Source organism: Macrobrachium rosenbergii, chromosome 50 (genome assembly GCF_040412425.1).
Source record: "Macrobrachium rosenbergii isolate ZJJX-2024 chromosome 50, ASM4041242v1, whole genome shotgun sequence".
Classification (NCBI taxonomy): Eukaryota; Metazoa; Arthropoda; class Malacostraca; order Decapoda; family Palaemonidae; genus Macrobrachium; species Macrobrachium rosenbergii.
In genome coordinates this window covers 4,276,467-4,290,180 of record NC_089790.1, presented here as the reverse complement: position 1 = coordinate 4,290,180, position 13,714 = coordinate 4,276,467, and the positions used below count along the sequence as shown (strand labels likewise).

The 13,714-nt window shown below is 35.1% G+C and overlaps 1 protein-coding gene across 1 annotated transcript; it reads left to right on the top strand.

Annotated features, from left to right (window-relative positions):
* Positions 1 to 1,092: 1,092 nt before the first annotated feature.
* On the top strand, positions 1,093 to 10,154 carry LOC136832513 (abasic site processing protein HMCES). The gene is made up of 9 exons (XM_067093428.1): positions 1,093 to 1,906; positions 3,742 to 3,903; positions 4,883 to 4,985; positions 6,809 to 6,909; positions 7,312 to 7,408; positions 7,889 to 8,008; positions 8,498 to 8,605; positions 9,367 to 9,515; positions 9,762 to 10,154. Exons 1-9 carry the CDS (start codon positions 1,887 to 1,889, stop codon positions 9,934 to 9,936), a joined length of 1,035 nt encoding a protein of 344 aa, XP_066949529.1. The 5' UTR covers positions 1,093 to 1,886; the 3' UTR covers positions 9,937 to 10,154.
* Positions 10,155 to 13,714: the final 3,560 nt, after the last annotated feature.

Sequence of the window (13,714 nt, the reverse complement as noted above, 5' to 3'; positions counted from 1 at the left end):
GCAGATGCCTTTGTAACCTCAGACTGTGATTCACTTACGGGCTGATTTCGTAGAAAGAGCTCGAGCTATCATAAGTCCAGCTTAATATTAAACAAAAACAAAAACTACCAGGTTTTACTCGGCTGGATGGAAGAATATATTCTGAAGAACCTATAAATTCAATTTAGGTGCATAAGTATGATGCTCATCGCTTCAGCGACCATAATCTGACAGTAGACATCATATACCTAATATGATTACTTAGAAGTGGTTTCATGTCATGCAAATCCACATAACGCTGGTGAATGATCACATTGTTACGATGGGTTTAAAGTCGTGCCCTTAGGGCTGGCGTCGTGAGAGCAACGTGGCTTATTTATATTACTGAGAAGCTTTCTCTCCGTAACTTAAATTTTTATGCTACAGCGGTTCTCAATTCACTAGGTCCCCTCAGAGCTGCTCTGTTTCTCAGTACAAGGCTGGTTATCACGCTGGGTAGGAGGGGATGACTAGATTTTCAACGGACTCTTTAGTGGACGGCGTGGTAATGCACTTCATTTTGCTAACATGTATACGGCTGCCAAAGATGACAGGAATTTCAGCATTCATCAAAGACCAGGGATCTATTCTACTTTAAGTATGGGACTGACATCTTCACCAAAACCAAAGGAACAGATGAAGCGAGGAGAGAGTGGGAAAACTCTAGCAGTTTACCGCAAAACTGACTACGTGACAGCTTACATGCGGAAGCAGATGCCCTTCACGGGATCATCACCAACAGAGTGACACCAGAGGTGCCCTGTGCGAGTGTAGCCCTGATGACAGTCATAATTTAATTTATGTAACGATGTATGTCAGAAGAAGGGAATAAATAGAACTATGTAGCATCTTCCTTTTCCTTTGGAGTTTTAACTTTGAGGATAAGATGAAAATCAGAAAATTCAGAGAAGCTTTGTGTTAACATACTATAGTACTGTAGATGTCGCAAGGGCACTGACATTCTGTAGGATTGGTTATACGAAAGACTTTGCCCCAAAACTATTGTGTGTGTGTGTGTGTGTGTGTGTGTGTGTGTGTGTGTATAATCAGAATTCTAAGTCGCTGGTCTGTTTTCGTCGCGGTAAATATTCCCTGGTGACAGCGTTAAGCCACTGTTTTTTTTTTTTTTTTTTTTTTTTTGCTGGGAAAAACTCAGAAAATGTTAACTCTTTGGGAGCTGGCTTTGGACGGCGTACCACTGAAATTGAATTTTCTCATTGAAATTTTTAGTTGCTTTTTGGTTTCTAACCACGAAGTTTCAAGTTTATCACTCGTACCATTCATCAATACCTTAAGGAAGACTGAAACGACTCTGACCTATATACTGAGCGGCCCACTTTTCTAACATCGCATTCGTTTAAAGGGGTGTAAGCAACTTAATCTCTGTTGCATAATTCACTGTTTACAATACCAGTGCACTGACCTAGTCTATAATGGCCTTGGACAAACCATTTTCTAAGCCATCGTTTATTAAAATATGAGTTTGGATTTTAGAATGCGTTTGATGGACAGGAACAAATAAAAAAATAAAATCAGAGCTCCTACTCTAGCAAGATGCTACACGTTAGATACAAATGCGACTCAACGAACCTGGAGAACGTCGACTGTACGCGTTTCGTAACGTTAACGTACTAATTCTTAAATACGTATCGACAATATAACAAATCACCAAGTTCAGGAGGTACATCGACAGCGAAGGCAAAGGGAAAGATCAAGTCCACAACGGAAAGGTTACAATCCTACTCCACGGTGTGAAAGAAGAAGAACAACCAGTAAAAATAAACAAAACAAAAGTGACGTAACGAGGCCGAACACCCACCATTCAAGTTGACCAGGCTGATAAGACATCGGGTCAACACTTCAATAAGATGTGCGGACGGACTAGCTGGTAAGTAGGTTAGGTGCTGGTAAGTAGGTTAAGTGCTGGTAAGTAGTTTAAGTGCTGTCTACCCCAATTGACTGTAGCTAACACAGCCTAATAGGTCATACTCAACAATGTTAGAGAAGGCTACGAGTATACGGCAACTTGCTTAGCCCACAGGTTAATCGTGTTATTTAAGTTATGTTATGTCCTATTACAACTTTATACTCTAGCTACGAAAAGTTTTTTTTTTCTATAATTAGCGGCGTTGACACGTTTCCCATCTTGCCGAAGGAGGTATTTAATCCTAATCCAAAAAGGTACATTTTCGGGATTAACCTCGAGGTTAAGGTTAATCCTGAGTGGACATATTCGAGCATACTGTCCTGCTGTTTGCTTTTATTTACAAATTATTTCGTTTTAAAGTAATGTATGCATGCATATATGTTAATACATCATATATATAATATATATATATATATATATATATATATATATATATATATATATATATATATATATATATATATATATATAAATATATGTACAATATAATAAAATGTATATATTATATAATATATATATATATATATATATATATATCTTTAATTAAATTTTGTATTGAGCAATTTAAAAATGTACACCAAGGTCCAAGTATAATGTTCTGATCTCCGTTTTTTGCTTTTGTACTGACGAGTGGAGGAAGATAACAGACAATCCTCTCATTACTGTTACCTGCAGTCACTTCCCTTAATCATCCATATTCGAGAAAATGACAGCGCCACTCAAAAAATCCGACAACTCTACCAAATTGTCACCTGAAAAGTTTGAACAGGTTTAAGAAAATATGGCAGCAGTGCCCTAATCACCTTCGAGTCTCAACCTTTGTAGCTAGACTATAGTTATAATTGTGTTAGGTTTTTATTACAAATTTAGTAATGGGCTAATCGTGTTACGTTATTATTACAAAGTCAGTAGGCCTACTGTGATCGCCTGTATTTTTCTGCCAGGTTATCCTGTATTTTATGCGCTTCAAATTTTATAAGTACAAACCACCTTTTTTCCTTCCCCTAGGCCTATGCCCAACTGTTATCGGGGCCCTGGGTTTTTAGGGGGGTTATCCAAAGACTAGTGGAAAAAACTGATAAACCAAAAACTAGTAAGAAAGGAAAATTTTAATGAAAAAATAGCCTAGCAAAAAAGAAAAAATGAGCGTGTTCATTTGTGTCAACAGAAATAATCATCCAAAAATTTATAGTGTTGGATATTGTAGTCCAAGCAAGAAACTAGAGAAAAATACATTTCCTAGAATGTCATGTCCTGACCTAACGAGACCTTACCTTCCTAAACTCACTTAGGGCACTGTGCCCCCCCCCTCCCCCAAGTAAGCTAATCATCGGAGACAATGGACTAAACTTCCATTCAGAGGTAGTCACGTAGTTCCGGAACTACCCTTAACTAAACATTGGAAAAAATGGACTAGGCTTCTCTTCGGAACCTCTGATTAAAAATTCACGCAGACTTCATTGTTGCCATCTTGTTATTGGTTTACATGAATAACCCTTTTAAAAAATCTGTGTACTCTGACAATGACATTTTTTTTTACTGCTTATTTACATAATCCTTAGTCCTCCCATTTACCATATCAGATTAATGTATATCTTATCCCTGTCACTCATGTAGTATTAAACTAGCTATATATTTTTAGTTTTATACAGTATAAAGGCTGATGAATGCTGGCTCCTAGAGCTGGGATGTGTGGTTAAAAAGTCTCCATGGTAAATAGCAAGTTAGAACTGTAGCATGTGATAAGTTTTTCACATATATATAAGGTTTTCTTGCATTGCTTTATGAATCAACAGTACTCTATCAAGAGATGAATGGTGCCAAGCCTGTAGCAAGTTAACATTCAAGGATGGAAAGGGTCATTACACTCCAGCAAATTGGGCTGATCCTTCTGATGGTTCTGGTTATAGACAGTCTGCAAATGTAGCTCCATCATCTTATGTCCCTGTTCTTCTCAGGTACAGTATAATCAATTTTTCTCATTAAAATTATAATTTGATTTTGATGAACTGGCTATTGCCCAAAGAAAGTGTCTAGCACCAGTTTTGCCTGGTTATTCTCATTATTAATGTGTTGGCATCTGATTTTCCTTGTACAGTTAAATGTGAAATTAGTTAGCAATGCCCTTTTGCCTTCACTTTCTATCCGAAGTCTCATCTGGCTTAGAGTTACATCTGTGCCCTTTCTCTAGGATTTTCTGGACCCCTTATAGGTATTCACCTTACTACTTCCATTTCAGCTACTAATTAACTGCTCTTCTCTCTATTTCATTACAATATTCTTTAAGATCTTCACACAATATATGTAATAAAAAATGGGGGTTGTCACTGTATTAGGTAAATTTGTACAAAACTTAATTCTTGTCAATATCTCTTACCGTGCCCCATCACCAGTGTCAGTCTCATTTAGTCATTATTTTCTTTGTAATGTCAGCATATATTTTTATTGCAAAATAATTATTATGAGTCATTTTATACTGCACATATATTCTTATTGAACAATCCAAGGGCCTTGAATATGCATAGTAGACAACTACAGAATAGAATGCTGAAATGTAAAGAAGGGAATATACAGCAAAGAAGAAGAAAGGAATTTAAATATACTTTAAATAACGTAGAGAATCCTTAATTTTTAAAACTAAAAGTTCAAGAAAGCGAACATTTCACCTTGTACTTTGATCATTTATGACTTACAATATTTGTCGTTTTTTCCAATTACAGATCTCCACTTTTTATATTTCCTATTACCTTCTGTAATTTCTTTAAAATTAACACCATATTCTCTGGGAGTTTGAATTTCAAGCCAGTGGCCCTTGTGGGCTTGTTCCATAGGAATAGGGTGTATCTTCTGAATAGTAATAACTATGGTTTGGGTAAACAACTCTGCATCACTGTGGTCATGATAAGAGTGAATATTTATTTTTAATTTACTCTACAGGAACAAGAGTGGTGTGAAACGTACCACAGAAGGTGAGGAGAAGCCATCCTCACCATTTTCCATTGAGCCTATGATCTGGGGACTAATACCACCTTTTTATCAAGTAATTAACATCCACTGATTCTTTATAGTTTATATATGTAAATAGATACCTTTAATTTTGATGCCTGCCATTAGTTGTAATTATTCATTGTGATATTTTTGTTTTACTTATTTTCTTTTAGTTTTATTTGAGCTTTTGTTGTACCTAAACCTGTGATATTTAATGGTAGATTAAATATACTGTCAAGGTGGGAACACTACTATTTTACCTAATTATATTTACTATCCTTGATGAGAGTAAGTAGATATCTCAACCTAAAGTATAGGTTCTTGATAGTAATCCAGATAAAAAGGTATATCACTCACTTATCAAACCAATTCATGTTCTATTGTTATCAACTAAAGGTAATAGCTAATGTTTCAGCTTTTGTACTTTTTTTTTACTTGAGACAATTTATATTCCTCATGAAAAAATATTTCCTTACAAATGCCTTCTGGCATTTCCATCTGTACATCCTAGTTTCCAAGTCCCTCAAATGGCAGAAATTAATAATTTTAATTATGTGGCAAACTGAGCAGATTTTGATCCCCAGAACTTGAACAGTTCAGTTTCCCTGAAATAATTTACCGTTTTGTATTTTTCAGAACAAAATTTACACTTCATTTCCTTATTTTGGTGATGGTGTTAGCTATCTACAATCTTGGGTCTTCGGGCTTTAAACAGTGTCCTAGTTATAAAAACTCTTGGATTGTTGGGCTTTAAAGTGTAACAAATGCTACATGTCTGTACCATTTTCTGGTTGGTATATAAAGTTAGCAAGGCTAAGTTAGCAGCTCACTGAATACTGTGCTTTGCAAATTGTCACAAAGCATGACTTTGCTTAGTAGATTGCATTTATTTTCATTTTATTCTTGTCTCAGTTTAACTGCAAATTGCATAATCTGCTTTGCTTACTAATGTAGTATTCATGTTTTTTTCTCATCACTAGGAAGAGTTCTTAGTTATGGTCTGTGTTCATGCTTCCAATCTTAATTACAGTATTGCAAAACTTACTTGTTATTACAGTATAATCAGTGGTCCAGCATAGCTTATAAACAGTGCCATTATTTTTATGTCTAGCTTGGAGAGAGTCCCTCTTCTTGTGTAATACCTGTAGGGGTCTAGTTTGTAGCCCAGATGTGATTTGTGAGTTGCATAAGGAAACAATTGTTTCCCATTGGCAACAATAGACTAGCTGAAAATGCAAGCTCAGGCAAGAGCCTATTGTACTCAGCTTCAGATCTGTCTCGAACTCCTGCTTCAGTTCTTGTGGCCTCTTAAAGCTCCAGGATTGGAAGGTTGAAGAGATTTCTTTTTATAATTAAATAGGCAGATGGAGAATCTGTCTGATGGTTTGACTCTTCTTTTTGAGCATATAGATTATTCTCCTCAGCTTAACTGTCATAGTAAACGACCTTTTATGGGAGGTCTGTCGTTCTTCTCAATGAGCACCAAGTATGAAGTATATGTGTGACTGCATTTGTCTCGACAACCTTTGCAACACTGTTTTGGGAATTATTCCCCTAGTCCCAAATGTTTTTATGCACAGCAGTGCTCATAATGCTCTTGCTTCTTTGTCTCATGTTTGTTGTCAAAAGCACGCTTACATCTCTCACCCAATACTGGTGCTACTGACCCCTCAGCTGCTGAAAGTAACTATCATAAAGTTGCAGTCTTGTTAAAATCTTTTTAGGAATTTTTTTCTTAATTTTTAAGGTGACAGAAGACCTTGTGCTAAATATTAACTGTTCCACACTGTAACCAGCAGTGTATGCCTTGTATGACTATTAGTTGTATTCGATCTTAAATGGTTACTTGACAGTGTATTCACTCTATCTTTTAAGGGATCCAATCCAGCTGGACATGGCTTCAAGACTAACAATTGCAGAATAGAAGGAATTGATACTAAGAACACCTACAAACCCTCACTTCACAAAGGCCAGCGGTAGGTTATGGCAGTTCAGAAATTTGTTGGTACTCTATGTCCATGCAAGGTCATAAGAAAGGTTCACATGAAAAACTGGATTTAATCGATATTCAATCTAAATAACTTATTGCAGTGTTAAAATACAGTTGAGGATATTCTATGGATCTTTGGTAATTTTTAAAAATTTGAGATATGATCATGGATTTGAAATAAACTTCTTACTTTCAGAATAGATGTACTTGTGCAGTCTTTCATGGAATTGCGAGTCTTGAATAATTTTCCTTTACTGGCAGCTTTTATTATGCTCTTCAGCTTTATGGTTTCAATTATGTAGTGCAGAATCTTAGGAATAATTATTAGTTTAACTGTTTGTCACTTCATCTCATGAGAATGTATTCTTAATTTTTCTGAATATTTCAGGTGTGTAGTACTCTCGGATGGTTTTTATGAATGGGAAACTACAAAACAGTCAAAAACAAAACAGCCATTTTTCATCTATGTTCCCCAAGAGGAAGGAGTTAGTATAGTATTTCCATTTTGTATTATAGAAGAAACTGAGGAGGGGATCATGGTAGTTCTAGCATACAGTATGAAGATGCTGATAAAGCAGCCAAAACTGCTATCAAAATGACTGTATCAAATATATTTGTTTCGGGTGGTGACTTGTTACCTCTAAAACCCATCATCTTTAGTAATTAGCATGCATAGTGGAATAATGAATCTGATTATAAATTGAAACGGGTTTAATGAACTGTCGTGGTGTTCATTCCTTTCTGAAGCCTTTCAAAGCCCTGAAATTATGTTGAGCCTTGTGTATTGCTGATGTACCTAGTTTCAGTACTGTGTCATTCTTTTTCCATTTGTTCACTAAGTGGTTTCATCAACTTGTGAATTTTGTAATACCTACTCTAATTTTATTTTGTATTTGTCATGTATTTGTACTTACTGTCACATTGTTTCTATTCTTCACTTTGAAAGACAATACTGTGTATTACAGGTAGAGATATGGAATCGAAAGTCATGGGAAAGTGATGACTTATGGACTGAAGAGGAGGGCTGGAAAGGACCTAAACCTCTGAAGATGGCAGGTCTATATTCTGAGTGGACTTCAACGGAAGTAAGTTGGTTATGAAATATTCTCTGTCAGATTAACTGTAAGTGTAGTTGTCCTTGTGTACCAGAATAGTGCTTGCCTTTTGAGAGGCAGTGAAGCATCAAACTTGTTACCCATATTAGGGAACTATTGGCGTTGGTTTTATGCTTGGAGATTTAATATTTAATTTACAATGTTTTTTAGTATTTTTTCTTTTGTCTTTACGTTAGGGGTAAAATTTATTTAAAATTTATTTTTATTTTCATTTATTGGTTCAAATTAAATGTTTAGTTTTGAACTATTTTTGATGCAATGCAATTTCTACATTTTTTGTCATTCTGTCATTTTCACTATTCTAGGGGTACGTTGATTAAGTCATCTCTGTATTTTATGGACATATACTACAACACATCATTACACTTTAGTTGTCTTAAAATTTGATACAATAAATATTGAATTGTTTATATTAATTTGTGAAAGCATTAATTTTTTTTTATAATTTCATTAAAACAGGGAATAAGAACCAGAAGTTTTTCCATCATTACTATGGAGTCAGGGAAGGAATTCTCCAAGCTTCATCACAGGATCCCTGCCATCCTGGAAACAGATGAACAAGTGGAAGTAGGTCCTGTTGTGTATCATGCTTTTGCACTTTCCAATGTAGAAAATTTATATGAAAGCTTGAATGTAGAAATTTTGGTTAAAGATTAGATTATTAAACAGGCTTATTTCTGCAATGAAGTCGAGTCCATTCTGGCATCAAAGTGCAATGGCAGTTTTCATTTCATGTTAGAACGATGAAGCCAACTGTTTGATTAAAAACAACAGAACGTACAATGACAAGCTTGCATTGCCAACAATAACCGCTAAAATAGCTTTTATTGATATGTGGAGATACACTGAAAACTGAAATACAACTTGTGGCTTTATTCTTTTGTGCCAGAATTTGTTTAAATGCTAATTATAGTGGTTTTGTTGCCAGTCTGTTGTAAGTATGATGCAATTTTAAACCTCAAGCATCCTCTGACAAGAATGTTAAGGACAGCAGAGTTCAATGTCTGGCTAAATTGGATAGTAAGAAGTTGAAAAATTTTAATAGAAACTGAAAAACTTTACTGTACCCTGAAGAAAAAATTATTCTTTTTTGGAGGGAATGAAAAATTCACACGAGAGCCTCTAATGGCGAATGCTATTGGATCATGGCAAGTGGTTAAATGGGACATTGTTTTAAAGTTGGTAATAGTTTTCTTGCACATTCAGCCTTACATAAATCTTTATTGTATAATTATACAGTAAATTTTGTTTCTGTGTATAATTGTTTCTGAGCCTGTAGTTACTGTATATATTTTTAATATAAATACTGTACACCTTGTATATTTCAGGAATGGCTTGATTCAGGCACATTTGGATACAAGGAAGCCTTGCAGAAATTAAACAACAATCCATCTTTGGCATGGCACCCTGTCTCAAGCGATGTCAACTACAGCAGAAACCAAGATATGAATTTAAATCACCCTGTTGACACAAATAAGTTAGTAAATGTAGACTTAATGTGCATTCTTCTACAACTAAACTTTTTTTTGTGACTGATATCAATGTTGGATAAACTGACATAAAAACCTGCGAAGACAGTCACAAATTCAAGGACTTTGTACAAACTTTTTCCAGCGAGTACAGAATTACTTGAAAGTAAAGAATCTTGGAATTATAACCAATAACATGTGCTGGTTACAAGTTTTGAAAGTATGTCTTCTGAATAATATCTTTGGTTTTTCAGGAAGCCAGAAACTGGAAGCAGCAAGTTCATGAGTCAGTGGCTTAGTAAAGGGTCATCTCCAAAAAAAATAAAGGATAAGCCACAGGGCCCTCCTCCAAAGAAGGAGAATACTCTGGACAAATGGTTCAAGAAAGAAAATAAGGAAGTGAAGAAGGATAAAGATGAGGCAGATTAATTGTCAAGTTTCATGTATTTTCTCTCATCATTTGTAGAACTATACTTGGGTGAATTCATAAGATTTGATACTCTTCTGTCATTCCTTAAATTACGATTATTATTTAGATTTGTGTTGTTTTTATCTTCATTTGTGGAGTTTCAGGCCAAACAATTTCTAATATGCCACTCCAGTTATTGATTACAGTCAATTGTGTTGTAAATAAAAAATAATTTTCTTTTGTGTGTTTTCACGACTTTTCTACCAAGTTATGAATTTATAAACCTTTACAATTATACGGTCCATATTTAGTAAGCTTTCTTATCCAAAGTCAATTGATATTGAAACATTACATTTTTAACTCTTCCTTTGTTTCCAAACAAATTCATTACCCTATCATAGCCTACATCCTCAGTAGCAGGCTCTCCTTAAAGCATATTGTATTACATATGAAGAGCACAAGAGAGTACTATAGGGTCTCTGCAGTATCCCTTTGGTCTCTTCCCACCTAGCTGTCCAACTTCTCCAACTTGACTGTGTTCTAATTGCCACCTTTGTTTAAAGACCAAATCATTTGGGGGAGCCTCATGAGAGACGAGAAATGAAAGTCAGTGGTCTCATTAAACGAGAAATGAAAGTCAGTGGTCTCATTAAACAAACAGTCTGAACATAGAGGCATAAATTTGTTAGATTAACCATCTAAAACAAGATGAGCACAGAAAGCTTAGCACAAGCTACTGCATATTGTTGTCTCCAAGGTCTGGTATATCTTTGGAACTTGGAATTTTCCTCCCTTCTTTTTCTCAACATATCGTGAGAATGCTTCCAACCGACTAGCTAACATGCCGTACCAGGGTAATCTCCAAGGGTCCGAAAAACTGAGCAATGCAAATAAGCAAAAACTATTACTTTAGCAAACAATTCATACGAGACCAACGTTTAAATTCATGTTTTGATAATCAAGTCATGTTCCCTTATTACTCGCTTTAAAATACATTGAAAGTAGTAAGTGTGCTTATAGGTCTTCTGTGAATATAAGTGATACTTTTAAATCTTTACTTAATGAAGTTCTTATTTGGACCTACTTAATCTAATCATGCAATTTACACATGAATTACATATCACATCAGGCATTTCCCACAGGACAAGCAATGCCTGTGTGAGAATGTTGGCAGATGTTAGCAAATGTAGTGAGATTAGACCCATTCTTCTAATATCCTAATGAATACTGAAAAAATACAATCTGCATTGTCAAAGTTCTTGCAATGTGCTCCCCATCACATTACCACTAATAGGTATGCATTGCACAAAAGCATAATCATTGGTTTAACTTTCGTGAGCTCCAAAATGGAACTTCAATTTTCCGAACAGGCACCTTACACCACGTTGCTATCTTCGTAATGAGTTTTTTCAAAACATTTAAAAGATAAGACTGGCGTGTCACGTTGCCATTATCAGTGATAAAACGAACTTTTCGTGCTCCAGTAGATAGCGGGAGAAAAAGACCCACTTGGTGAAATTTATGCATCTGTTTTCTTCTTCTTGTGTGCACATTTGTGCAAATTTATCTGTAAAAATGTGTGGTTTAGTACACAAAGTTTACCAAATGGGGTCTCTTTCTCCAGTTACAAAACGAACACAAAAAAAAAGGTGTAACCAATATATATATATATATATATATATATATATATATATATATATATATATATATATATATATATATATATATATATATATATATATATATATACATATACATATACTGATTACACCTTTGGATACAGTCTTTCTCTTGGGCAATTTTCATTGAGAGCCAATGCAACACAACGTGGCGTCTACCACTCTGAGGCAAGACTTTTCCAGTTTCGTATTTCTCTTATTTTCTGGGGTAAGAATTGGACGGAAAACACCAAATGGTAAAGTTAAAGAGGTGAGCCATTGGTAACAATGGTCATCTTTTTGGCATCAGTACAGACTCGCTTTCTTAAACAATTAGTTAATATAAAAAAAAAATTGCAAATAAAGCCAAGAAATATGTACGTATGTTACGCATTGCCTGAGTGACATGTTTGCAAAGCATGGTAAAGCTAAACCACTTGACTCGAGCGACTGAAGTTTTGTTTATAATCAAGACTTTTACCGAGAACAGAACAGAATATAGAATTTATGCCACAAGCCAAGCGCTGGGACCTATGAGGTCATCCAGCTTTATATAAAAAACTGACAGTAGAAAGGTTTGAAAAGTGTAACAGGTGGAAAGCCTCGCAGTTGCACCATTAATCAATTATTGGGAGAAGGTGGAAAGTAAGATGGAAGAAAGAGAATATGAATGGAGGTACAGTAAAAGGAATGAAGAGTTGCATCTAGGGGCCGAAGGGACGCTGTAAAGAACCTTGATTAATGCCTAAAGTGCACCGCACGAGGTTCACTGACGGCATTACCACCCTGCGGGAAACTATTACCGAGTCCCGAAAGGATTTCGAACTTGAGATCTTTCACTTCCCTCATCGAGTTTCAATTAGGCAAGCAAAGCAAGGTAGCAGAGCAATGCAATCTCCTAGTGCTATGTAATAGCACTCGATGCTCTGTAACTACTGCCAGTAGTTCCAAGCGTGACAGGACGAGCGAACTTTTCATCTTTCTTCTTCTTCGTTTTAACGAGCTTTTTCCCATTTTTATATGGGGTAAGCACGATGCCTTATAGACTCATATATATAAACGGATTCCAGGATCAAAAACTAGCTGACAAATTTACGCAAATTAGCCGAATCATAACCTGGTTAACTCGAACACAGCAAAAATCAAATGCAACACGTTACAAACGGTGGCGTACTTCCTAATTTTTATAGAATTTCATGACGAATAAGTTCTCATTTTCATTTTATTGCCCAATGCTGATACTTCCTCGAAGTTTTTTCTTTACGTTGTATTTATTTTCAATTGTTTTCCGCAATTTCAATCACCAATATTTAGTCCATTTATAGAATGTATTGTTTTCTGGCAAGCAAAAGAATAAGCTATCAAAAATCCCTGACAAATAAATACTTCTAAAATTGAGGACTTACCTACTTGAAGCGCAGGTGCGTGAGAGGCCATTTCCGACCAGGCAAGCAAGGACCCTGAAAAAATGAGTCACTCACATTAAATTAGGAACGAGTGAAATATATAAAAGTAAGTAAAGGTGGAACTTGTTATAATGAGTTGTTACTTTTCTTAAGGTGTGCATTAGAAAATCAAACTTATTGGTACATTTCTAGAGGTATGAAGACTTGCTGGTGTACTTAGAAAATACATTGACCCAGAGTTCTAAAAAACTCTTGCTTTTTTTTTTTCTAATCTCTGGGACCGTATGCCAGGGGACTCTTATCAGCGTAGTTCAAAGTTCAATTGGTGAGCATTTTATTATAAAGCAATGAAGGATACTAAATCAATTATATATATATATTATATATATAACTGATTTAGTATCATTCATTATATATATAATTAATGTATATATATATATAGTGTATACATATATATATATATATATATATATATATATATATATATATATATATATATAGTGTATACATATATATGTGTGTGCGTGTGTAATTATTGAATTAGCCTCACACGTTTATCCTTATTTTCTAATATATCTCACAATCGAAATCCAACACAACTGAATGACGTCAATACGCAAAGAATCGTAATGAATGACGTCAGTGCGCAATGTCGAGAATCGTAAACAATGCCGGCGACGGCACTTCTTCCTTTTTTTATTTTCAAGAAACCATGTCAATAAGATTCTTGTCAA